This window comes from Trichechus manatus, unplaced genomic scaffold, assembly GCF_000243295.1.
Source record: "Trichechus manatus latirostris isolate Lorelei unplaced genomic scaffold, TriManLat1.0 scaffold00029, whole genome shotgun sequence".
NCBI classification, from domain to species: Eukaryota; Metazoa; Chordata; class Mammalia; order Sirenia; family Trichechidae; genus Trichechus; species Trichechus manatus.
The window spans coordinates 4844651-4871560 of NW_004443965.1; the positions used below are offsets into that span (position 1 = coordinate 4844651).

Below are 26910 nucleotides of genomic sequence, written 5' to 3' on the forward strand. Positions count from 1 at the left end.
CTTTGAGTAGTAAAATTTTACCATTTACCTCCCTTTTTGTCTCTTTACCCTTCCCATTTTATAATATAATTTTCTTAAGTGTGTCCTCTACATGCTTTTAGGACTATACTGGCATTATAATTTTTGCTTTAACTATCTAACATAATTTAGACGAGAAGAAGGAAAATCTATTTTATTTATCCATGTTTTTCTTTACCGTGTTATTTCTTCCTTCCTGGTGTTCTAAGATGCCATCTTTTATCATTCTCTTCCTGTTTAAAGAACTTGTTAGCATTTTTTTTTTTTTAAAGGATATATCTGCTGGTGACAATGTCTGTTAGTTTTCCTGCATCTGAAAATATCTTGAATTTTCCTGTATTGCTGAAGGATATTTTTAGTGTATACAGGATTAAGTGTTGATAGTTCATTCCCTTCAGCACTTAAAAAGTGTTGTGCCACTTTCTTCTGTCCTCCATGGTTTCTGATGAGAAATCCTCTGTCATTGTGAAAGTATTTCTCTCTTTCTGCTTTCAAGATTTTTTCTTCTTCATTAGTTTTTACAAGTTTGATTCTGATATGTCTTGTTGTAGATATCTTTGGGTTTATACTGTTTAGGGTTTGCTCAGCTTCTAGAATCTGTAGTTTTATGTCTTTTGCCAGATTTAAGAGGTTTTCAGCCATTATTTCTTTGAGTACTCCTTTATCACTACCCTCTTTCTTCTCTCCTTCCAGAGTCAAGTGACATGACTATTAAGTCTTCTGTTATAATTCCACATATCTCTGAGGCTCTGGATTTTTTTCCTCCAGTCTGTTTTCTCTCTGTTGTTCTGTATTTCAGTTCACTGGTTGTTTCTTCTGTCCTCCTGACCGCCCCACTCAATTCACCTTTTGATCCCATTCATTGAGTTTTTTATTTTGGTTCTTAATGTTTTTCAGTTGTAACATTTCCTTTTGATCCTTCTTTATATCTTCTATTACTTTGTTTAGACTTTCTCATTCTTTGCCGAGACTTTCTATTTTTTATATTTGTTTCAGATATGCTCCTAATTGCTCACTTAAACATTTTTATGATGGCTGCTCTAAAATCTTTGTCAGTAATTCTAACACCCCTGTCATCTCAGTGTTGGCATCTATTGTCTTATTTATTCAGTTTGAGATCTTCCTTGCTTCCGTTATTGGTGAGTGATTTTGTAATGAAACCAGGACATGTTGAATATTATATTATGGGACTCTGGATCTTCTTTAAATCTTACATTTTAGCTGATTTTGTTTGATACCACTCCAGCAGGAAAGCTGGGGGCACTGCCTCTCTAATGTTAGGTTGAAGTAGAAGTGCAAGTTCCCTATTCAGCCTCCATTAACACCTCAGGGAACTCGTGCTTATGGTTACCACTGGGTAAGTGTGGGAATTCTGGCTACCACTAGTCCTCCTCTGATAGCTCCCTGGCTGGGAAGGATAAGAATGCCTCATTACTGCTCTGTATGTGTCCTCCACCAACACTCTGTGGTGGGTAGGAGGGATGGCCTCATTACCAGTAGGTGGTTATGCTGTAATTCCTGACTGTCTGGTAGACTCCTCTGATAAAATTCCAGTGGGGAAGGATAAGGACGCCTTGTTACTGCAGATGGGATTGGAAATCCAAGTTCTCCACGTGATCTCTGCGGACATTACAGTGAGGCCTAGTTACCTCCTGTTGGGATGAAATTCCCAGTCCCTGTTCTACCTTCTGTGACACCACCCCAGTGAGGTGGTTTGGATGATTCATTACAGCCTGGTGAGGATGGAAGCCTAGGCTTCCCTCTTCAGCCTTTGCTAGTAGGAGTGGAGTGGGGCCATAGTTTTTTTGTGGTGTTTGACTGTAGTAGAGTGGTTATTTTCTAAAAGTTTTCTATCTTGCTAGGCTCCTTGGTCTTTGGCTATAGTGAGTAGAGTTTTTTTAAAGGGGTGGAGTTTTTTATCTGCACTTGGAGTATCTTGGTTACTAGCTTCTCCAGTACGAGGTCTTGTGCTGAAATAAAGGAAGCCCAGAGAACTCACTGTTGTGTCATTCTGTGGTCCTGAGGTCCCTTTCCAGTCTGCCCTCTTCTCTTTACCTTTCAAAGTCTAATTTTTTTTATATATATAATATTTAGGCTGTATAGTTGTACTTAGTGAGAGGAATAGGGAGAAACACATCTGCATCTTTCCAGAAATAGAAAGTATGTTTTCAGAATTGGTAACAGAAATTATCTGTAAATAGTAGTTGGATTTGATGTACATGGATATTATTGTATGATTGTGTGCTTTGTTTTTATTTATTTTTAGGATTAAAGGAGCCCTGGTGGTGCAGTGGTTAAGAGCTATGGCTGCTAACCAGAAAGGTCAGCAGTTCAAATAACACCAGCTGCTCCTTGGGAATCCTATGGGGGTATTTCTGCTCTGTCCTATAGGGTTGCTATGAGTTGGAATTGACTCGATGGCAGTGGGTTTGGTTTTTGGTTTTAGAATTAAATGCCTATAGACAGATTTTGTTAGCAAAGGCAGTTCAAAACAAAAAACACAAAACAAAAACATAGAATCAACTCCTATGGCTATCTATAAATCAAAGCTTGAGACTTTTTCTTGACAACACAGAGACCAACTTAATCTGTAAGTTTTACCTATCATGCTTTATTACAATTTTTTTTTTTTAAATGTGTGTTGCAATTCAAATAGTGCTCTTCTTTCTTTGGACCCTTTGATCCAGTTACAGAGTGACTAACAATTTGTGGGCATAGTTTTCAGGTTTTAAGTAGTCTTAAATTATAGGGCTTGATAGAATCTAATGGTCTGGTTTTCCCTTGGGGCAATTATGGGTATGTCTGTGTAAATATAAAACAAGCATTATATATAGCACTAAAGGGCAGTTATTGTGTTATAAAATATGAGAAAAAGCAGTCTTTATTCCATTTATATAGTATAATAATTGATTTTTTTTTTTTTGAGAGAGAGAAAGAAAATTTTAATTTAGGAAGTATACACCACCGGGGATCCAACAGCAACACAGGCTGTCCTTGGGGAGTCCCAAAAGGCATTTTTACATCAGCACTTATATATGATTTTTAAAAAGTTAGAAGTCTTATTATTCACTCCAAGATAATTACAGGAGACTATCATACTATAGAGATAGGGAACCGGACCTTTTCTTATCAGGCTAAAGATATAGGTCTCTGACATCTGGGCTCTTATCTTCCCGTGGGGTATCCTAAGTCATAAAACAGAGTGATTAGCAAAGGTACGCGCAAAACAAAGCCATTAACGAAGGTATGGGAAAAGGGAGAAGGCAAAGAAAAACTTACAGGTTCATTATGGTGTTGGTTATGTCAAGCCCTCAGTTGCCCATTCTGAAAAGGAGAAAACATGCTGAGTAGGGTCACATATTCCCCCCTTTTGAAGCTTGGGTGGTCATATACACCCATACCAAGTTTCAACTTATTCCCTTAAATCCGAAAGTTTCCAGCAAAAGCACTGGGCCTTTTGTCTGTGTCAGGTTTGAGCGATTCATTGGATAGTCTGACTCAGGACAGAGAATGCCTGCCATCTCACATATAAGCATGGAGACAGCAACAGATTAACAGGCCTATAACAACTAAACCAATTCTACTAATGAATAAGATTTTTAGCCAGGTAACATCTGGCAGCCAGGAGGTCAGCCAAGAAAAATCAAATCCTTCGTGAATCTTGTAACAGGCCCCCAACTATAAATATCAGGATATTGTAACTCTTTGTGTTTAAAAACAGTGAAATTTCTCAATGCCTCTAGGAGAGTACAAATCTCATTGAGACAGGACTTGAGGGCCGAATTGGCCTGCAATCCCCCATCCAGACAGAAATGAGTAACGTTTAACACTTGTCTAGCAATATAGATCTGAAACTTTTCATCTTTTAACAAGGGGTTGGGGGAAGCGTTTATCTCGGGGACAAGGATTCCCCGAGCGGAAGTCTTTCTTGCACCTAATAGTAATCCCATTCAAGCTAGCATTAAAAACATTTTTACTTCTTAACCCTAGAAAGTCTTAACTTTAGGCCATCGATGGGTTGGGCTTTCCACTCCTTCCTGTCACTGTAGACCGGGCAGGCCTTGACTTAAGAATGATGGATCCACGGTTTGACTCCTGTGAGCTTCAAGGCTGTGTGAGTGCTGAGTAGTACGGTGAAGGGTCTGGTTCACTTAGGCTGTAACAGGAGGTCCTTCTACTTTCAAAGCAGCACCTGGTCGTGAGGCTGGAAAGACTGCGGTTATCTCAAGAGGGAACTTCTGCTGGATCCACACTACCCGATGTAACCGTCGACATCTTCTTTACCGGCAGAACAGGAGTGTTGAATGGGGATGGCAGTCTCGCAACAGTCCCCCACCAGGTGTAGAGTGATTAGTCCCTGCAGTCCCAGACAAGCCTCAACTCTCAGTGGATACTGTTTAATCCGAGGAGGCATGACATTAGGTAACAGCTCCACGACCTCAGAGAGGACAGTCTGAGCTCGTCCTGGCCAGCCACTGTGAGTTTGGGCCACTGCATCAACCACTCTTTGAACCATGGGTGAGACAGACGCAGGGGAGAGCACCGGTGGGATGAGGTCTAAGAGAGCTGCTTGCACCTCCCAGGCATTTGCTGGCAGGACTGTCAGAGGCAAGCCTTTTTCATCAAAAGAGATTGCAGCATGCAATTTGCTCAGGAAATCTTGACCTCGATCTCGTCGCCTTCCTCCAGACGATCCTAGAACAGCAGCCTGTTCATGTCCTGGTCTGTTTCTTTTTTTTCCCTCGGCCTCTTTTACCTGATCTCATGGCCAATGGAAACTTTCTCCCTCTGTCTAGAGCTCTCTGCCGTGTAGTCCTCCCGCGTCGCTGGATCTCTGGGCCACCACAGGTTGAGAGACCTCCACAATTTGAGGAGAGGTGCACCTTCTCTCTTCCCGGGTCCTTCCCATGGGTTCGGTCCTGGTTGTGTGTGCAGGGGGCTGAACACTGTCTTCTAAAATACCTTCCACTGCACTGGTCCTTCTTGCTCCTCCTCCGGAGCTGCTGGAGACGCTCTACTATAATAATTTTAAATTGCCTCAACAGTAGTATTCCGCAGCAAAGTGTTCTCATTAATGTAGATATTTTTTAAAGTTTTCTTTGACTATAAAATATTTGGTCAATTGAGGGCCTGAATTAATCTTGGGATTGGGTTTCTTTCCTTGCAGGATGATGGTGTAGAAGACAATGAGAAGAACTTCTATGAATCTGATGATGAAGAGAAGGAGAAGACTGAAAAAAGAAAGAAGCCATATACTATGGATCCAGACCATAGACTCTTAATTCGGAACACAAAGCCTTTGCTACAGAGCAGGAATGCGGCGGTATGATAAAACCCTTATAAGAAATAATTCACGAATTTATTTTAAAGGTGGTTTAATGATCTAAATTCGGTAAACAAGTCTTTTCTTTAATTTTTGAGTATAATAATGGAACCTTTTTTTTGTTTATTTACACACCAGAAGATGTAACAGATAGTTGAAAATACAGTGTGGGATATAAACTGTACATTTCTAGGAAGTAATGCCTAAATGTATTTCAGCCTTAAATGTTACCAAGAAGGCAAACATCAGGGTTTGGTGACAATACCTGCTTTGTTTGTTGTATGCCTAATGGACTTCATTTACTTTTTTGTGATTTTATTAATTGACTTTTCCTAAGATAGGAGCTCAAGACGTTTCTCAATTGATTCGATTATATAACTCCCTAAACAAAGACTGTGTATTACTTAGTATACTGTGATCATGGTTGAGAGTTATTGATCTGGTATCAGTTCATAGTAGTAGTAGCTACCTGGTAGAATCTTAAGAGACTAAAGTATGACAAAAGCACCTAGCATAATGCCTCACACATAGTAAATTTTAACTGGTAGTAATAGCAATTTAAAATTATCTTTATTTGGGTCCTAAATTTTTTGTTTGTTTGTTTGCTTTTATGTCTTTTTATCTTAAACCACCTCTTATACTTCAGAAGAGTACTGTGTATTATAAAAAATCAGAAAATATAGAGAAGCAAAACTAAGGAATTAAAATCTTATTCCCATACTCACAGATCACCATTTATCATAATTCGCTTAGTGCATTTCCTTCGAGATTTTTTTCTTCATAAATACACATATATTCACATGTGTCGATAACTATATACATACATATATATTTTTTAACCAAAATAAAAATCACACTGTGTATAGTATTTTGTAACCTCTTTTTTTTCCTGTCAGTTCTCTCTACCTTTTTATTTCAATAAATTTTCATCTGATTTAATGCCAATTTATTTCAAATTATCCTTTTTAGGTGTTTTATCCAAATCCATATCTAATACATTGCATCTGGTTGTTATATCTTTTAAACCTCTCATGTCTTGTAGAATGTTCCCCTGAGTTTGTTTCTCCCTTCATAATGTCGCATAATTTATTCTTCTGTGCCCTAGATTTCCTGTTAACTGGGCGTTAGAGACCTAAAGATTTGATGGATTCAAGTTAAACATGTTCTTAATTTTTTTTTTTGGAAACAGATTTGCTTTTATTTTGTATTGTTTTAAGCTTAGAATTTCAGGTGGGAATTGCAGGAAGTCAGTTCCCCCTTCCTAACAGTGTGTCTAGGAGTTTCTGTGGTGATTCTTCTTTTCCTTCTTTTTTTTTTAAATTGTACCTTAGATGAAGGTTTACAGAACAAATAGTTTCTCGTTGAACAGTCAGTACACATATTGTTTTATGACATTGATTAACGACCCCACGACATGTCAACACTCTCCCTTCTTGACCTTTTTAAAATTTTTTTTAATTAAAAAAATTTTTAATGAATTGGTCTTTAGATGGTAACAGCTTTGAAAATGAGGAATTTCACTTGAACTATTTATAAGTTTCCTGGCAATAGGCTTTAGATTTTAGAGCTTAGAGCTTTGTATCGCTTAATAATTAGCAAAAGTCTTTATCTTAAACCTAGTGATTTATTTCCAAATAATTATTTCATAACCATCACAGTGATAACAAAAATATTATTTCACTCATGTTGCAAAATATGTACTCTAGCTTAGCCAAATGCTAGATAGGTAGCTCTAATTTGCCACCTGAAACTCTACTTTATGATTCAGTATTAATTTAATTTTGTCTTTGAAATTGTTTTTATAGTTCAAATACTTACTGATCAAAAATGCTTTGAAAAGGTGAAATAGTTTGGACTTTCTGTCCCAGTATGTTTTGGTACCCTGTTTATTTGATGCTGCTAAATGTAGGTAAAGTCTAACTTCGAAAGATTGTGAGTAGATTTTTTTATCTTAGTCTCGAGGTACCGGAGAGACTTTCAGAATTTGTTTCAGGAAACCTAATTGGTCGTTTCTGTGTAGATTGAATTGGAGTTAGGAGATACTGGAAACAGAATGTTAGGAGGCTATTTTAACAATCTAGATGAGGTGATAGTGGCATGAATAATTAACAATAGAGAAGTGCTTATATGATGTACTTTTTTATTAACAGGATTAATGTAACTACAAAGCCTGTGAAGTTGTATATTTTTAGTCTTTTTGAATTTTAGAGTTATGGGAGTTTCCTCATGGCTTCTACATATTAGACTATAAATTTCAAAATCTGTGTATTGAAGAAACTTTAAACTCTTGGATGTGTAAATACTGAGGAAAAAGATCATCTGGCCCCTTTGGATTTGGGAGTGCCCTAATTCATACATTAGAATAGATGATATACTAAGCAGGCGGTAGATTCTTTAAAAAGTTGACATGTATAGAAAGTTTACCTTCTTGCCAACAAGATTGGACTTACTGTTTGCAATAGAAAAATAACTTGTTATTTATAAAGCACATTAAATTAGGCTTTAGCTTTCTATTATATCATATACTAATCCTTATTAGTCAGCTGTATGCTTTGATATTTTTTAAAATGACTGTTGCCTACTTGTAGATTAGGTCAATCATTAATTGAGATTTTCTTATTTTATAAGATTTGAAATTCAGGAGAGTTTGTTCTGTAATTAATCTGTGGATCACAGGTAAAGAAGTGAGATATCTTGAACTCCTCAAATACCCAAACAATGTCTGAAAACTTTAAACCAGTTTTGTAAAAAAGTACACCGAAATGCATTAGCACCTTTTAAACTGTATGTTTAAAATTTTTTCTTAGTTTTAGAAGAAACTTTTACCTCAGGTACCCTCACGTGCTACGTACTATTTAAAAACCAGTTGCTGTCAAGTCAACTCTGACTCATGGAAACCCCATGTGTGTCAGAGTAGAACTCTATAGGGTTTTTCAATGACTGATTTTTTGGAAGTAGATCACCAGGACTTTCTTCCGAGGTGCCTCTGATAGACTCAATCTTTTGCACCACCTGCGGACTCCATATTACTGTTTCTTATTGTTAGCTGCCATTGAGTCATTCCTCTGCTCATGGCAATCCCATACATAATAGGATGAAATGCGGCCTGGTCCTGTGGCATTCCCATCATCCGTTGTGGATTGGACTGCTGTGGCCCATAGGGTTTTCATTGGCTGATTCTCAGAAGTAGATCACCAGGCCTTCCTAGTTTGTCTTAGTCTGGAAGCTCTGCTGAAACTTGTTCAGCATCATAGCAACATGCAAGCCTCCACTGACAGATGGGCGGTGGCTGCACATGAGGTGTGTTGGCTGGAATCAAACCCAGATCTCCCACCTGGAAGGCAAGAATTCTACCACTGAACCATCACTGACCCATATGCTATTTAGGCATCTAAAACTCCCGCCGTATATTTGTTAGAACTTTATAGATCAAGTACAAGTAAAGTAGTATTAATATATCTTCTTAGTCAAAGACAAGATTATGTAACTTCTGTACCTATGTCTTTGTAATCGTCACATGTGAAACTGGATTCTCTCAGTGATGGCAAGTTTGTGCTGTTGATCTGTGAACCTAAATGTAGAAGCATGTAGAGGCATATTTTGTGACAGAGAAATTCTAATCACCCTTATAATGGTTTTGAACCAAAGACTGGCTTTAATGTTATACATTTGGAAAAACAAAGATCATTCCAAATTCTGCTTCTTTAAATGCATTGTTTTAATAGAGTGACTTTAATTATAATGTAGTTGTACTAATTTTTCATTACTTCAGCCTACTTGATCCTGTTATCATAAAGCATCTGGCTTCATTTGAAAAGGCATGCTTACAATTTTTAAAAAAATTCCCAACCTTATAACAGCAGCAACAGCAGCAGCAGCAGCACTAGAAGGAACATGGAATTTGGAGTGTTGCATTGAACTCTGCCACATATTGGCTGTGAGACCTGGGACAGATCATTTAACATCTATTTTCTTTTCTAAGGGCATATTAGTTTCCTAGGGCTACCGTAACAAATTGCCACAAACTGGATAACTTAAACAAAGAAGTTTACTGTCTCACAGTTCAGGAGGCCGGAAGTCCAAAATCAAGGTGCTGGCAGGTTTGGTTCCTTCTGGAGAAACCATCCCATGCCTCGCTTCCGGTGGTTGCCAGCAGTCCTTGGTGTTCCTCAGCTTTTAGACAGTTCATTCCAATCTCTGCCTCTATCTTTGCATCACCTTCTTCCCTCTCTCTGTGTGTGTGTGTGTGGTCTCCTGTAAGAACACAGTCATTGGATTTACGGCCACCCTAATCCACTATGATCTCATCTTAGTCCTTTTCCATCTGCAGAGATCTTATTTCCAAATAAGGTCACATTCTGAGGTTCTGAGTATAGGTGGATTCTGTGGGACACTATTCGACCCACAGGAGCCCTGGTGGTGTAGTGTTTATTAGCTACGGCTGCTAACCAAAAGGTCGGCAGTTCGAATCCACCAGCCACTCCTTGGAAACCCTATGAGGCAGTTTTGGTCTGTCCCGTAGGGTCACTGTGTGTCGGAGTTGACTTGAAGGCAATGATTTTTTTTATATTCAACCCACTACAGAGGATAATAGCATATTTCATTTTATTTCACAGGAATTTTGTAGAGGGTAAAGGAGGTAACATGTACAAATGTTTTTGAGGTTGTAGAGTACTCCAGTGTTCATAGTCTCTGTTGTTTCATGCTCTATCTTTTAGGTGGTTATGGCAGTTGCTCAGCTCTTTTGGCACTTATCACCAAAATCTGAAGCTAGTATTATTTCTAAATCACTAGTGCGTTTACTTCGTAGCAATAGGTAAGTCATGATTTTATATATGCTTTTTATTTTGTATTCCTTCAAAAGTAATCCTTGAATAAATAGAATTGTCTTTCAGGCATTTATTACATGCTTCTGACTGTATTTTATCGATAAGATTTCATACTTAAGGGGATCATCATAATAGCTTTTATACAATTTATCTCAAACTTAATGATAAATATTGAATTTTTTTTTAACTTGAAGTTCAAACAGCTTGTGACCTATCACCTATGTAGTATATGCTGTCAACAGTAGCCTAGTCTTATTGTTTGTTATTTCTAGGTGTGATAGTAATGATGTTTGCGAGTTCCAGTAAATCTGGAATCATTGAAAAATATACCGAAGTATTGTCAGATTGACTTACTCAGTGTATTATATATGATTTTATATGAAGCAATACATATCTTAAACTACACAGTTTATGAAAGAATTGCTGCTTTCTATAAAGTGGCAATATGTAACTACTGTAGTTTGCTCCATTTTAAAAAGAGAACTATATTCTTAGTAACTACTCATTTGAAATCAATGCATGTTCTTTTAATTTCCTTTAGATAGATGATAGATACACAGAGAGAAAGAAAGAAAGAAAAAAGAAAGAGCACCTATTTCTTTAATTTTAACTTCCCATCATTCAGCAGTTCAGGGCAACAATTCAAAACACATCTGTTGAGTTTCTGTGAGACATAATTTCAGAGTTTAAGATGAGTTTTTTGTCTTGCTTTGTTTTATTTTCTGTGCTTAACAATGCATCTTTGTTTTAGCTGTTTAGCTTACCGTGGATCTTTTGCGATAATTACTATTTTTTAAATTAAAAATTGAGGGCTGTACTTTCTCTAACAGTGTTGTTATATATAAAGATATATATTCATTTTTGTCCTTAACTGGAACTTATGCCACAGCTTTAGTCCTTGACTGGCTTTTGCCATGCCTTAGTGACAAGGAAAATACTATTTTGCTGTGTGTCCCTGTTCTCCCCTGTCTTTGTACATAGCCATTCTTTTCCCTTTTATCAGTTAAATGTTTTTTTCTCTTTTATTGCTAGTTCAGGGAAAATCAGAAGGGTCTGCAGTGGGCTGTCACATGAAGCTTTATACCACATTTAATTTTATCTTTGTTTCTTAGATATTTGGGCACAAAAATGACATGACTGCTTTTTTAATCTGGCCTTTGACTCTCAACAGGATTGAGTTATAGAGTGAAACCTCTGATCAGTATATATTAATGCTATGGTCATATTTACCTCATTAGCCCTACAAATACCTCCCTTGCATGTGTTCAGAGTAACTACAGTATTGGCTTTATACTTTACGAATACGGTATTATAAAATTTGTTTTAACTTTGTCTCGTGATAAATCAAATTTATTAGTAGTTTACAGGGGAAAGTGTGTTTAAAAAGAAGGCATAAATATCTAAGATTTATTAAAAACTTTTTGATATTACATTTAAGAGTTCCATTCAATGTGGAATTTATTGCTGATTATTTTCTTTAATGTACTGTTTACTGAAAAGATATTTTCTTGGAAGATATACCCAGTGAAACTTCTTCTTTAATTCCTAGGGAGGTGCAATATATTGTCCTACAGAATATAGCAACTATGTCAATTCAAAGAAAGGTATGTCCATTGTGAACACATAATTTAAGGGAAGAATGAAAAAATTAGTACCACAACTGTATTTATGTATTTATTTTTGTAATCTAGGGTATGTTTGAACCTTATCTGAAGAGTTTCTATGTTAGATCAACTGACCCAACTATGATCAAGACACTGAAGGTATATGTGCTTTTCTTTTTCAGATCTGTAACACGTTTGCTTTGAAGAGATATTGCTAAAGCTTCTAGCATTTGCAAAATGGAGTCCTGCTTTATAAAAATATAGATAACATTTGAGAATTTTCTTTATATTTTCCATACTATATTATTATACACTAGTTTTTGTGCTACATTGTGATATACAAAGCTAAGACATGCTGCCTGTGCCTGTGCGTACTGAAGGAGATAAACATCTTAATAGATAAAATAACTACTGTGTTTTTTAAGTTATATCGTACAGATTTGAATGGAATGCTGTGGAAAAACAGAACGGTGGGGCTAATTCTCTGGGATATTCAGAAAATACTTTTGTGGAAAGTTGATGTTTGGATGGGCCTTGAAAGAATAACATTTCTGTGAATTTTTTGTTATTAGTTGGTAGGTTGACTGGGAGGTTGCAGGCCTGGGAGCAGGCGGAAAGCAGTTTATGCTAACACAAGGAATTATGAAAGAGTGTTGTGTTCAGGGAAGGTAACTGTGGCTAGTGTGCAGTTAGCAATATAAAGCTATAATAATTAAAACAGTGTGATATTTAAACATGTAAGTAAGTGGAATAGACCAGAGAGCCTGGAAACAGACCTGTGCATGTGGAAATTTAATGTACCAAAAGTAGAAAAGAATGGACTATAAAATAAACATTGGAATGATTGGTTATTCACATGGAAACTGAGTTTAATGGTAAGGAAATCTAAGACACTAGATTGAGGGATATTTTACAAAATAACTGGTTTGTAATCATCAAACGTATCAAGATCATGAAGGCCTAAGGAAAGACTGAGAAACTGTTTCAGACTGAAGGAGACTAAAAAGACAACTAAATACAATACGTATTATTTATCTGGTTCCTTATTATACATTATTGAGTCAATTGGTGAAATTTGAATGAGAAAGATTGTATGGAAGTAATAATGATTCATTATTAATTTCCTGATTTTGTTGGTTGCATTGTGGTCTGTAGGAGAACTTTCTTGTTTGTAGGAAATAAACACAGAGTATTTGAGGATGATGCGGCATCAGGTTGGCAACTCTCAAATGGTTCAGAGAAAAAATTTGTAGTGGCAACTTTTCTGTAAATTTGAAATTGTTTAAAAAAAAATTGTACAAAAAATTAAAATATTCTCATTGAAGTAAAATAAAACGTCAAGCCATAATCTGGGAGGAGGTATTCCCAATATATATATCTGAAAAATGGCTTGTATCCAGAATATATAAAGAACTTCTAGAATTCAATAATAAAAAGATAACCCAATTTAAAAATGGTGTCAAGATTTGAGCAGTTAAGTCAGAAAAGAGATCTCTAAATTGCCAAAGCACTTTTGAAAGGGGCTCAGCATCATTAGTCATTAGGAAAATGAACAATATTCTGCCTTATTGAGGCACCACTACATTTCCACCAGATGGTAAATTTAAAAGATTGAGATAGCAAGTGTTTAAAGTTACGGAGCAACTGAAATTCTCATATATTACTGGTAGAAGTGTAAAATGGTAAAATCACTTCAGAAAACTGACAGTCTCTTGAAATTTAAACATACACCTACCCAATACATTTGCATTCCTAGATATGTACCCAAGAAAAATGAATTTATTTCCTATAAAAAGATTTGTATGAGATTATCCGGAGCAATTTTATTCATAAAAGCCCCAAACCAGAAATAACTTAAGTGTCCATTGATACGGATAAACGGAATGTGGTATATTCATATAATGGAATACAAATTACTAATTAAAAAATGAATGTAGGCACTCAACAACATGGATTAATCTCAAATACATGCTGAGCAAAATAAACCAGTCACAAAAGTATATACTGTATTATTTTACTTACGTAAAATTCAAGAACAGACAAAAACTAATTTGTGTTGATCAGATTAGGATACTCGTTGCTTTTGTGGGAGGAATTAATAGGAAAGAGCCAAGAAGGAAGTCTTTGTGGTGATTTTCTTTTGGTTAATAGTCCAATCCATGTGAATACATGTGTTAAAATTCATCAAGCGGTACACTTAAGACTTCTACATTTTATTATATCTCAGTTTTTTTAAATTGGGTTAAATTTCTATAAAACAAACGACAAATTCTGTATATGTTTATTTGTAAGTATGTTTGTATATTTGTATGTGATAAGAACATGGAGAAAACTATGGATGCATACAAACTAGATTGTAAATGTTATAGTGGGTCAATGACAGGCAATAAAAAAAGAAAAAGATACCATTAAAAATGTTCATAGTTTTCCTTTATGAATACCTCTTTATTCCAAGCATCAGTTGTTGGAAAAACTATCCTTTTTCTTGCCTGACTGCACTGGTTTGAATTGCTAGTATAGTGTTGAATATGAGTGGCGAGATAGACATTTCTATCCTGTTCCCAATCTTAGGGGGGAAGGTATTCATTCTTTCACCGGTAATATGTTAGCTGTAGGATTTTCATGGATTCCTTTTGTCAGAGTGAGGAAGCTCCTTTCTATTCTTAGTGTGCTGAAAACTTTTCTCATGAATGTAGGTTGAATCTTTTTCAGATGTTTTCTCTGCATCAATTGAGGTGATCATATGATTTTTTCCCCTGCTTTTTTCTGTTAATGTGATGAGTTACACTCACAGATTTTCAAATGTGAAATTAACCCTGCATTCCTAGAGTGAACTTCATTAGGTCAAGATATGGTCATTGCTGGATTTCATTTGCTAATTTTTTTTAATTTTTAATTTTAGAAGAGTTGCAAATTTACAGAAAAGTTGCAAGAATGTTAGAGAGTTCCTGTATATCGCATACCCGGTTTTCCCTATTGTTAGCTGATTTGCTAACATTTTGTTAAGAATTTCTGTGGCTGTGTTCATGAAGGATATTGGTCTGTAGTTTTCTTTTCTTGTAATCTTTTTGTCTGCTTTTGGTATCAGATATTGCTGGCCTCATAAAGCGAATGGGGAAATGATTCTTTTCTATTTTCTCGAGATTGTATAGATTTTGCATCATTCCTTTCCCACAAATAAGGCCATCTTTGCCTAGAGTTCTGTTTTTGAGGGGAAAATGTTAAATTATGTATTCAATTTTTTAAATAGATTTAAGATAACTCATATTTTCTATTATTTCTTGTGTCAGTTTTCATAATTTGTGTCTTTCAACAAATTTGTCCATTTAATATAAGGTGCTCATTGACACAAAGTGTTCATAATATTTCCTTATTGGCTTTTTTTTTCTTCTTAAAAATTTTATTGTGAAAAAAAATTAAACATTTTAAGCAATACTCACATTGTTGTGCCACCATCACCACTATCTATTTCCAAAGCTTTTTCATCATCCCAACAGAAACTCAGGACCCAGTGAGCAGTAACTCCTCATTTCTCCCTTCCCCTATCCCCCAGTAACCACTAACCTATTTCTGTCTCTATGCATTTGCCTATACTAGATGTTTCATCTAAGTGGGATCATACAATATTTGTCCTTTTGTGATTGACTTATTTCATTCAGCATACTGTTTTCAAGGTTCATTCATGTTGTAGCATGTATTCAAACTTTATTTCCCTTTATGGCTGAATAATATTCCATTGTATGCGTATATCACATTTTTGTTCATCCATTCATCTGTTGATGGACACTTAGGTAGTTTCCACCTTTTGGCTATTGTGAATAATGCTGCAGTGAACATTGGTGTACAAGTATCTGTTTGTATTCCTGCTTATAATACCTAGGAGTGGAATTACTGGATCATATGGTAATTCTATGTTTAATTTTTAGAGGAACTGCCAAACTGTGTTGCACAGTGGCTGTACCATTTTACAGTCCATCAGCAATGGATAGGGATTCCAGTTTCTCCACATCCTTGCCAACACTTCTGATTTTCTGATCATAGCCATTCTAGTGGAGGTGAAGTGGTATTTCATTACGGTTTTGATTTGTATTTCCTTAATAACTAATGATGTTGATCATCTTTTCGTGTGCTTATTGGCCATTTGTATTTCCTTGGTGAAATGTCTCTTCAAGTCCTTTGCCCATTTTTTGATTGGATTGTTTGTCTTTTTATTGTTGTAGGAGTTTATATATATTTTGGATATTAATCACTTATCAGATCTATGGTTCCCAGTTTTTTCTTCCAATCTATAGGTTGTCTCTTCACTTTGCTGAGAAAGTCCTTTGACGCAAAAAAGTTTTTAATTTTGATGAAATCCAATTTATCTATTTTGTCTTTTGTTGATTGTGCAAACTAGATCCCAGAGCATTACTCCTGGCTTTTCTTTATTAGAGTTTTATGGTTTTAGTTCTTACATTTATGTCCTTGATCCATTTTGAATTAATTTTTGTATATGCTATGAGATATGGTTCTAGCTTCATTCTTTTGCATGTAGAAATCCAATTGTACCAACACCATTTATTAAAGAGACTATTCAACCCTTGTTGAAAATTAATTGATACACTGGTTTATTTCTGGACTTTCAATTCTAGTCCATTGGTCTATGTGTCTTTCATTATGCCAGTACCAGACTACTTTAATTACTCTCACTTTATAGCATGTTTTGAGATCAGGAAGTGTGAGTCCTTCTGTTTTATTCTTCTTTTTCAAGATTGCTTCGGCTGTTTGGGGCCCCTTTCAGTTCCATATAAATTTGAGGATTCACTTTTCCATTTCTGCAAAGAAGGCTGTTGGAATCTTGTTGGGGATTGCATTGAATCTATAGATGAAATCTATAATATATTGACATATTAATTCAATAATACTAAGTCTTCCAGTTTGTGAACACAGAATGCCCTTCCATTTATTTAGGTCTTTAATTTCTTTCAAAATAATGTTTTATACTTTTCAGTGTATAAGTCTTTCACTTCCTTGGTTAAATTTATTCCTAGGTATTTTATTTTATTTTTATGCTTTTTACCTTTAACCTGTTTATAATCTTTATATTTAAATAGGGCTTCTTATAGTCAGCATATAGTTGGGTCATACTTCTATATGTAGTCTGTCAATATCTGCCTTTTAATTGAAGTGTTTAGACCATTTACTTTTTTTTTAATTGTACTTTAGATGAAGGTTTACAGAACAAATAGTTTCTCATTAAACAGTACACATACTGTTTTATGACGTTGGTTAACAACCCCATGACATGTCAGTACTCTCCCTTCTAGACCTTGGGTTACCTATTACCAGCTTTCCTGTCCCCTCCTGCCTTCTAGTCCTTGTCCCTGGGCTGTTGTGTCCCATTAGTCTCGTTTTGTTTTACAGGGCTGTCTAATCTTTGGCTTAGACCATTTACTTTTAAAGTAATTATTGATATGAATGTGTTTATGTCTACATTTTGTATTTTATTTTCTTTGTGTCCCATCTGTTCTTGGTGCCCTTTTTCCTTTTTGTTGCCTTCCTGTGGATTAATTGAATATTTTATATGAGTAAAGACATGAAATACTTTAGCAAGCCTATTATGATTGAATTTTTTGTTGCATAGTTCTTATATATATAAATTCATAAAAGAAAATTAAAATTTCTAAATATTTGGCATGGTAGGATACGGGAGAACAAATCAAGAGAATTAATAGATGTCTGGAAAATAGAGGTATTACATAGAGGACAAATTATTTTCAAGCATTATTAATAAAAGTAGCTTAAATTGTTCAGGTCAGTTAAGCATAGATTGTAAAGTTGGGACAAATAATTAGGGAAGTTGATCATACAAACTAGGTCCCAAAGCATTACTCCTTGTTTTCTTCTGCGAGTTTTATGGTTTTAATTCTTTTATTTAGGTCCTTGATCCATTTTGAATTAATTTTCATATATGGTGTGAGGTATGGATCCAGCTTCATTCATTTAGATATTTTAATTGTCTCTTCTGGATTTATATATATAAGAAATGTGCAGCTAAATGTAGGATTCACTTTTTCCTAAGTATTTTTTAAGAACTATGTAATTATCTGGAGTCCTGATGGAGCCGTGGTTAAGAGCTCGGCTGCTAACCAAAAGGTCAGCCCTTTGAATCCACCAGGCACTCCTTGGAAACCCTATGGGGCAGTTCTTCCCTGTCCTATAGAGTTGATATGAGTCAGAATCGACTCAACGGCAATGAGGTTCATGTAATTATCTATTATTTATTTATAAACATAGGGAGACAGACTAAGCTCACCTGAAGGGTATAATGCCTTACAACATTTGTGATATGTGATTTTTTTTATAAAACTGAAATTACCTTTCTGTTCAATGCCCAGCCTTTATTAAATGTATCATTTTTTAAAAAAATTTACTGTGGTAAAATATATATAACAAAAAAATTCTCTCTTCTTTCTACCATAGCTTGAAATTCTGACAAACTTGGCAAATGAAGCCAATATATCAACTCTTCTTCGAGAATTTCAGGTTTGTGTACAAGGCTAATTATAAAATAACTTCTAAAGCATATGTTCAGTCTTAAGCTAAATATGTATTTTTCTAAATTTAGAAATATATAATTGTGTAAAGAAAACAATGATTTGGGACAAGATTGTCAACTGAGAAATATATAAAATTTCAGAAACGAACATTAACTACAAATTTATCATTGAAGGGAAATGTAATAGTATTTCCATTCACACTTCCACAGAATTTGACAGACTTATTTATAACTTTGTCCTCCTTGCTAGAAATGATGTTAGTGGTCAGGATGCCATTTCATTGTGTTGTCTTCAACAAAAGTTCTTTCAATACTGTGCACTCATGAAAATGACTTAATTTCTTGCCTGGTTGTCGCTATTTGATTTACCTATCACTTTTTTAGACCCTGTCCCCTTAACCTTATGGTTAGCTAGGAAAGAAAAAAAAAAATGCCATGATTTTTGTTGTTGTTGTTTTGATTTATTGCTGATGAATGAGATGCCTCCAGTTCCATACCCCCAAAAATGTTATTCAGAAATTACCTTATGGGCATTATGCCCTTTGTGATAGAAGGGTCAGCTCTGAAGATTTAGTGGTGGAGCATAGCAATAGTAAACCTCATGTAAGTATTAAGAGTTTTACATCCCACCAGCAGTTTTCTTAACAAAAATATACCACATACCACACACTAATCACAGGTAGAGTTTTTGTCAACCCTTAACTTTTATTTTATTACCATAATCATTATACATGCCTGTATTATATTTCTTTTTAGCTATACAGATAATTGTGTTTCTGTTTAGCTATGTGATTTTATACACTACTTCAAATATTATTGTATGCCCATGATTTATAATTTCATAACTGGATTGCTGTGTTTTCATGGTGTATTTTTTTCTAGAAAAATTTCTTGTAAAATTAGGATATTTCCTGGATACCCACTCATCTCATATTCTTATGCCAGAAAATACAGTGTCTCAAGTTCTTATCCAGTAAATCATGGCTATAGAATGTTGCTTGAATTTTATTTTTACTTCATTCTTATGATTTTTTTCCCCCTGTTGTCCTATGAATCTCTTTGGATGTCCTTTGCTGTCCACTTTCTGCTTATGCCCAGTCTTCTGGTGTTATAGGTAGGGGGTCTCATGTAATTTTATGCAATCGTTTAGGTGCACAGAAGTAACACACTAGCCTTGTTTCAGAATATTGATGACCCAGTCATTTTATTTAATATCAGGATATTTAATAGGGTCATTTTAGTCAAACTTATTAATATACTCTTTCTTCATATGTTCATTTTTTTCAGTCTATGTATGCATCTTATTTATGTGTTTGTGTGATGTTCATGGTTGTGTGCAGTTTGCTTATAATAATAACTGAGAAAAATAGAGACTTTCTAAAGACTCATACATATATGAAATATATATAATAAAAGTATAAATGCAATTTTTTTAATTGAGAAATTAGATTTTCAGTTTGAAAATAGTCTTAAATATAATTGGTCTTGCCTAAACAGAATTAAGAGAGTTTAATTATTTATTTCTTCAACATTTAATCACCTTCTTCGTACCATTTTCACTAAATTTGTATATTTTTTTAGATGTCCTCAGATTTTCTTCCCCATTTGTCATTTAGGCAACATTTAAATGTATATTTCTTTCTACATTTTAGATAACCATATGTGTTACTTCTACATTATGTACTTGTCACTTGAGGATGGGAATCTTTTTTTTTAATTTTAGTTGAAAATAGGATTTTAAAGTGAAAATATAAATATGCGTACTAAAAGTACATTAATTTCTGTAAACAGTGAAAGCTTCGTTTTTAAATTAGGAAAGATTTTAACCAAAGTGAAATTCTTTAGGATTATTATAAATTTTGTAAAGACCTTTAACTTCTGATTGTTAAATCAATGATATATTTCTTTTATTGTTGTGTACACATACAGTTTATAGTGTATGTTTTAAAGCATACTTTTAAAGAAAATCTATTATAAAAATACGTTTTGTTGCAAATTGTATAATTCTAGAGTCTTTATTGAAATGTAGCTCTCTGTAGCTCCTGTTATACTTTTACTACCATTCATATCGCATTTCGAGAATAAAACGTTTGTCAATAGCGTATTGGTCCTTTTTCTTCTCTCCCAGTTTTAAGATTTAGTGTCTCTGGAAAAGAGACCCTTTCTTTCATAGATTCACAGATGCTGCTGGTTAAATGGACTGAAACCTCCAAAGAGAGAATTCTCATCATCTCCTTCAACCTTGCACTTAAACTAATTGCTGTCTTTGGGTGATTGCTCCCCACTATCTATTTTGGAGTCGCAAGCCACTGTGGCCACAGGTGATTGAACCTGGCTTGAAAATGTGCCTCCTCTATAGGCACATTCTTTAAGTAAAAACAAAATCATGTTAAGCTGAGCCATCAGTTGGACCTCCTGTTGTGCGTATAGATGAGAAGATTACGTATTTTAGAATGCTTATATATTGGCAAAGATTAATGTAATAGGGTCTTTTTGTTCACTTGATAGTACCAATGTGTAAACTAATTGAAATAATATTTTTTTAGACCTATGTGAAAAGCCAGGATAAGCAGTTTGCAGCAGCCACTATTCAGACTATAGGCAGGTGTGCAACCAACATCTCAGAAATCACTGACGCATGCCTCAATGGCCTGGTGTGTCTGCTGTCCAACAGGGATGGTAAGTCCACAGTGTCATAATATTTTCAAGTAATTTATAATTCAAATATTCTTCTTGGTATAATCTGCAAGTTGTAACATTTTTTTAACATTGTGTTTTAGTTTTTCCTGTATGTTAATAGTGTGGTCTCAACGAGTAGCATTTTATCTTTGAAATATACGCACACGCAGACACAGAGATATATGCTTTTGAAAAATTAATTAATTAATTGGGAAGCAGTATTTGTCTTCCCTACACACAACTAAGAGAGTGTGATTTGTTTATTTTACTTCATAGTTTACTCGCCTTCATTGTACCCTTTCCAAAAGGTTCTATTTTACTGCTTTTTAATGGCATATAAGTAGTATATAATATTGGTTCACCTGCAGAGGGTGCTAAAAGCAGGCAAATAACTTTATAACATGGGGTAGTTGCTAGATCAAAAAGTATGTTAAATGTGTACCTTCAAAGTCTCTTCCCCCCCCCGAAATTCACCTAATAATTTTATATTCAAGGTTAACTAGAGTTAAAAGTCATTAATTTGGAGCAGTTTCATGTTTTTAGGCTAAACAGTGTTTAAACATTCTGTAAAACTGGAGAGAAAACATCCAGTAAAAGCTGTAATCTAGATTTCGTACGGTTTTGTGGTTAAATGTCAGTTATTTCTATGGATATGGCTTTAGAACAAATGAAACCATTTGGAGAAAGAAGAAAAAATGAATAAACTTTTACCTTTAAAATAATTTATTTAGAGGAATTTTATTATAATTGTGTATTTGGTTAAAACAAGAGATTCTTTTTAGGAAGCAATGATCTGTATAAAATCATTGAAATTATTTGTGGAATTCTAACTGCAATTATGTCATGTGGCATATACACAGGTATATATGACATAGCAACCATGAGGTGAAACATAACAAAATTGGTTATTTTTACATTTTGTTTGAAATATAACTTTTCACTATAATAGCTGCGTTATCCTTAGTTATCTATTATTGTAATATTGTTGTAAGTACTTCTAATGAAAAAAAATTAAAACAAAATATATCCCAAATAACATTGATTTTTATTGTGAACATAAATAAAATTATAAACTTTCACCAGTAAACATGTTTTTTTCAACATGCAGTATTAAAACTCTGAATAAGTGTAACAAACATTATCAACCAAGTAGATTTTCTAAATAATGCCATCCATTTTATCTGTAACATCCTTTTTGTTTCTATTTCTATGTCACATTTTAAATTATGACTTCAAAAATACATTTTTATTTTTCTGTATCTTTAATAATGGCTTTCTATTTAACTAAATAAAATATTCTCCTTGGCAAAAAATTTCCAGAACATTAAAGATTATGAACCAGGGTATACCAGGGTAATTTTTCTTTTAAAATTTAATTTCATGCATAAAGCACCAGAAATTACTTAGAATGCTGATTAGTTCTTTCAAATATGAAATAAATTCAGGGTTTCTCAATTTTATTTTTGACCCTTTCTTCTAATGTAAAATTTTCAAGCTGTGGGTTTTAAAGCAATTACTTCTACTTCAGCTTTGTAGCACATTAATTTTTTTTAAATATTTTTTATTGGCTTTATGTAAAAGATGAATATTCTGCCCCTGTGACACTTTTAAGGGAACAATAGATTGTTTTATAATTAGCTAATGAAAAACTAATATAATCTATAATCACTCTTAAAATGTAGGAGGATTTACTAAATTAATCTGTGATTTTTAAATTTAGGCTTTTGTTTTTAGTAAATCATAACTCCCTTCATAGCTGTGGGGTTTTATCTTCTGTTTGAATATTTAGAAACATAAAATTGTATTGTTCAGGTTCTGGTTGCATAATCATCATTACAACATAATACCTGATTCATTATCTCTTTATCATACATGCTATACCTTTGTAGTTGGAAATCTGGCTCAAAAAAGCTGAGAGGTAAAAGAAATAAAGAGAAAATTTATATTAAAATAAGTAACATTAAAGAAAGTAATAATAGTTTTTACTTTAAAATGGCCAGTCCTGAAACAGATCCTTTTTCTATTAAAAGATCTGCTTTTAGGAATAGATACTGTGGAGCAGGCTTTCGTTTCCTTAAAATCTGTGAGATCTTTTGAGGCTGTGAGAATTTGTGATTCTTTGATTTTTATGGTGAACTAAGTACATCCTCTTCCTATAATGTATCTTGAAACCTCAGGGACTACATTTAGACTCCATTGTCTTTAGACATATTTAACATACTTCTCTTAGAACTGTAGGCTTTTGGGTTTTTATTTATTTATTTATTTTAATGTTGATGTCTCCCTTCTTGGCATGAGGAAGACCTTTCTAAGAAGACTTGATGCTTTTCCTACAACAGTCCAATGTCACTATCTAAGATTAATTTGAGAAACAGATTTCTTAAGGACCTTTACGAGAAATCTACATTTAAATTGACATTGACTTGGAATAATTTAATTTTCTAAAGCAATTTATTTCAGGTAGCGCATATTAGCAAAATCTGCTTGTCAGAATAACCATCTATTGTAAACTGACACAAAATAAGGCTCAAAGAATTGGTGCAGAAGACTGTTAAGGTTTTTTTTTTTTTTAATAATTCAATAAATAACTATTGAAGACTAATAAATGGAGATATTTAGTAAATCTTGAATAGATGAGAAAGATATTTATTCAGCCTGCAAAATGTTCTCCCCTCCTGGGGAACTTACAATCTAATGGAGGGAGACAGTCATATAAAATAGGTATAGTATAGTCTTCTCATATATTGACCACTTACTCTGTTGCAAAGTTTTTGCTTAAATGCAGAGCCAGAATACCTATGTATGAATACTAATGTTACCTTGAGTAAATTATCCCATCTCCCTGGGCTCCAGATTCTTCACTGTAAAATGGGAATAATAGTAGAATGTACTTCCTAGAGTGATGACCATTAAGTTCTGTTGGGGATAGGGAGGAAGCTAGGAAATGTTCAGAACATGGAATCATTTTGTGCCTTTGTTGGAGAAGCTAAAGAAAAAGCAGGGTAGAATTATGTGAAGGAAATGAGAAGGTACCTGCAGTAGGCAGTATGATGCTGCCCCCCCAAAGATGTTTAATAATGTTTACATAAGATTCACTCCATCAGGTTAGGTGCTCAAGCTAGATACATTACATTTCTCTGTCAGTGCCACCAAATAACATAACTATGGGCTACCAATTAGCGCTTTTGGTGTGATAACTCAATCTTAGAGTTCCAATTTGAGGCTCTGCTTCCTGCAGCCTCTCCAAGTACCAATTACTGTTATCAGTTAAGGCCATGGCAAGAAACAGATGGTACAATCAAAAGGGGCGATTGAGGAGAATTTAATGAAGATGCTGTTTATAACGTGTGAACAGGATTAAGGGAAAGCAACAAGGTATGCTGAAACACCCTGACACTAGCAAGAGTGTAAGGGGAACCTGTACCCTCTCTAGGATTGAAGAGGTTGGTGAGGAGTGGGAGCAGTTACTAGACACTTCAGGAGAGAGGCACTGACAGGAACTGAGGCCTTCAGTAGAGGAATGGAAGCACTACCTTAAAGGCCTTATCCTCGAGAGGCCTGGCAGGGAGGGATAACCCTGTCTCCCCACGACCCTCACCCCCCCCCCAAAAAAAACCTGTTGCTGTAGAGTCGATCCAACTCGTAGCTACCCTATAGGACAGAGTAGAACTGCCCCATAGGGTTTCCAGGGCTGTAAATCTTTACAGAAGCAGATCGCCACATCTTCCTCCCGAAGAGCGGCTGGTGAATTCAGACCACCAACTTTTTGGTTGTCATCTGAGCACTTCACCGCTGCACCAGCAGGGCTCCTTGGCAGGGAGGGATCCAGGATAATAAGTACTCTAATCTCTCCTCCCTCCCTCTGGTCTCCTACTGGTGCCTCCTATTGGCTAAACTCAGCTAGAAGCCAGGGCAAGGGAATCTAGCTGATGGTGTGCACAGAGTTTAGCCTCTGCAGACAGAGATGGGTGGATTTATGGGACAAATGGAGACAATCCAATTTACAATCCCCGATCTTTCTGACTCTGAAGTCCATACTCTTTCTACAGTTAAACCTTTCCTATTACTAATAATCCTTACTACTCATTTGAAAATGCCTAAAATATTGTTTAGATTGTAGGTATTTGATGTCCCCTATATAATTGATAAGGAGTCCTGGTGCACAGTGGTTAAGTGCTCAGCTGCCAACTGGAAGGTCATTGGTTCGAACCCACCAGCTGCTCCACAGGGTAAAAATTTGGCAGTCTGCTTCCATAAAGATTTACACCCTTGAAAACTCTATGGGGCTGTTCTACCCTGTCCTGTAGGGTTGCTATGAGTCGGAATCTTTTCAACGTCAGTGGATTTGGGTTTTTTTGGTATGTAATTGATAGGGATCAAAGAGCAGCATCTGAGAGCTCTGATTAAAAGCTAAAGGTGCTTGTACATTAAGGTGACCACATAATCTAACCTCACTTTGCTTTCCTGACCTAAAGAGGCAAAGATTAGAAAAGTGCTATCACAAGCTAAGAAACAACAACAGAGATTACGGGTTAATACTCTTCTACTTGGAATATATATGTTCATCCCTCAAAGATTGGGAGTATACTCGTGGTTATAATTTTCACCTGGTCTTTTAAGGCATGAAGAATGTTTTGCTAATTTAAGCTTTCATTTTACCAAGTATATTTGTACTAAATTACACATATTTAATATGAATAATTTCTGTCTTTTTTAGAAATAGTTGTTGCTGAAAGTGTGGTTGTTATTAAGAAATTACTGCAAATGCAACCTGCACAACATGGTGAAATCATTAAACACATGGCCAAACTCTTGGACAGCATCACTGTGAGTATTAATTAAGATGCTTGCTGAATTAGAACCGAATTTTACTCAGTCATTTATAGTTTTGTTAAAATAAATGGATATCCTAAAGAATGGTGGTTAAGAGAGCTAAACTGTCTGGATTCAAATCCTGGCTCTTTATAAGATTTCCCAGTGTTGTAGAGGGCAATTAGAAATATGGAAAAGGCAGAGGATGGGATGAACTCTGTAGCGCTTAACTGGAGACATCAGTGTGAAGTTTATAGGTTTTAATAGAGAGACAGCTAGATGTGTGTGGGTGTACATATGTATCTGTGTGCGTCTTCACATGTATATGTGCAAACATATGAATGTGTAATGTACAAACAAACATTTATTTTCCAGCTCTTTTGAGAGGTCCTAGAAGCAGTGACACCCTGCTAGCAATGAGCACACCTAGTACCTAGATCTTTCTTTTTTAAATTAAGATAGAATTCCATTTATAAAATTTGCTTTTAAAGTTTACAATTCAGGGGGTTGTAGTATATTTATAAGGTTGTGCAACCATCACCACTATCTAATTGCAGAACATTTTCATAACCCTTAAAAAACACCAAATCCTTACCCATTAGCAGTCATTCCCCATTCTCCCCTCAGTTCAGCCCTAAAAAACCTGAACCAAACCCATTGCCACTGAGTCGATTCCAACTCATAGCGACCCTATAGACAGAGTAGAACTGCCCCACAGGGTTTCCAAGGAGCAGCTGGTGGATTTGAGCTGCCGACCTTTCGGTCAGCAGTCAAATGCTTAACCATGGTGCTACCAGTCTAGCCTTTGGCAAACACTAATCTACTTTCTGTCCCTGTGGATTTCCTATTCTGGACATTTCCTATCAGTGGAATCCTACAATATGTGTTCTTTGTGTCTGACTTCTTTCATTTAGCATGTATACGGTAGTATGTATCAGTTCTTCTTTCCTTTTTATGCTAGAGCTTGTTTTTTTTTTTTAATTTTTTTTTTTTAATTGTACTTCAGGTGAAGGCTTACAGAACAAATAGTTTCTCGTGAAACAGTAGTACACATGTTGTTTTATGACATTGGTTAACAACCCCACAACATATCAACCCTCAAACTTC

At 35.0% G+C, this 26910-nt stretch overlaps 1 protein-coding gene across 7 annotated transcripts in view; it reads left to right on the forward strand.

The window, feature by feature from the left end:
• AP3B1 (adaptor related protein complex 3 subunit beta 1) overlaps positions 1–26910 on the forward strand; it is a 279061-nt gene that overhangs the window by 131620 nt on the left and 120531 nt on the right. For all 7 annotated transcript variants that reach the window (XM_004374474.2, XM_023729486.1, XM_023729481.1 and 4 more), the window contains 7 exons: positions 5186–5341; positions 10060–10157; positions 11720–11774; positions 11862–11933; positions 18237–18299; positions 20859–20991; positions 25709–25818. In XM_004374474.2, the coding sequence (XP_004374531.1) occupies positions 5186–5341; positions 10060–10157; positions 11720–11774; positions 11862–11933; positions 18237–18299; positions 20859–20991; positions 25709–25818 (687 nt within the window). The remainder of the gene's footprint in view (positions 1–5185; positions 5342–10059; positions 10158–11719; positions 11775–11861; positions 11934–18236; positions 18300–20858; positions 20992–25708; positions 25819–26910) is intronic.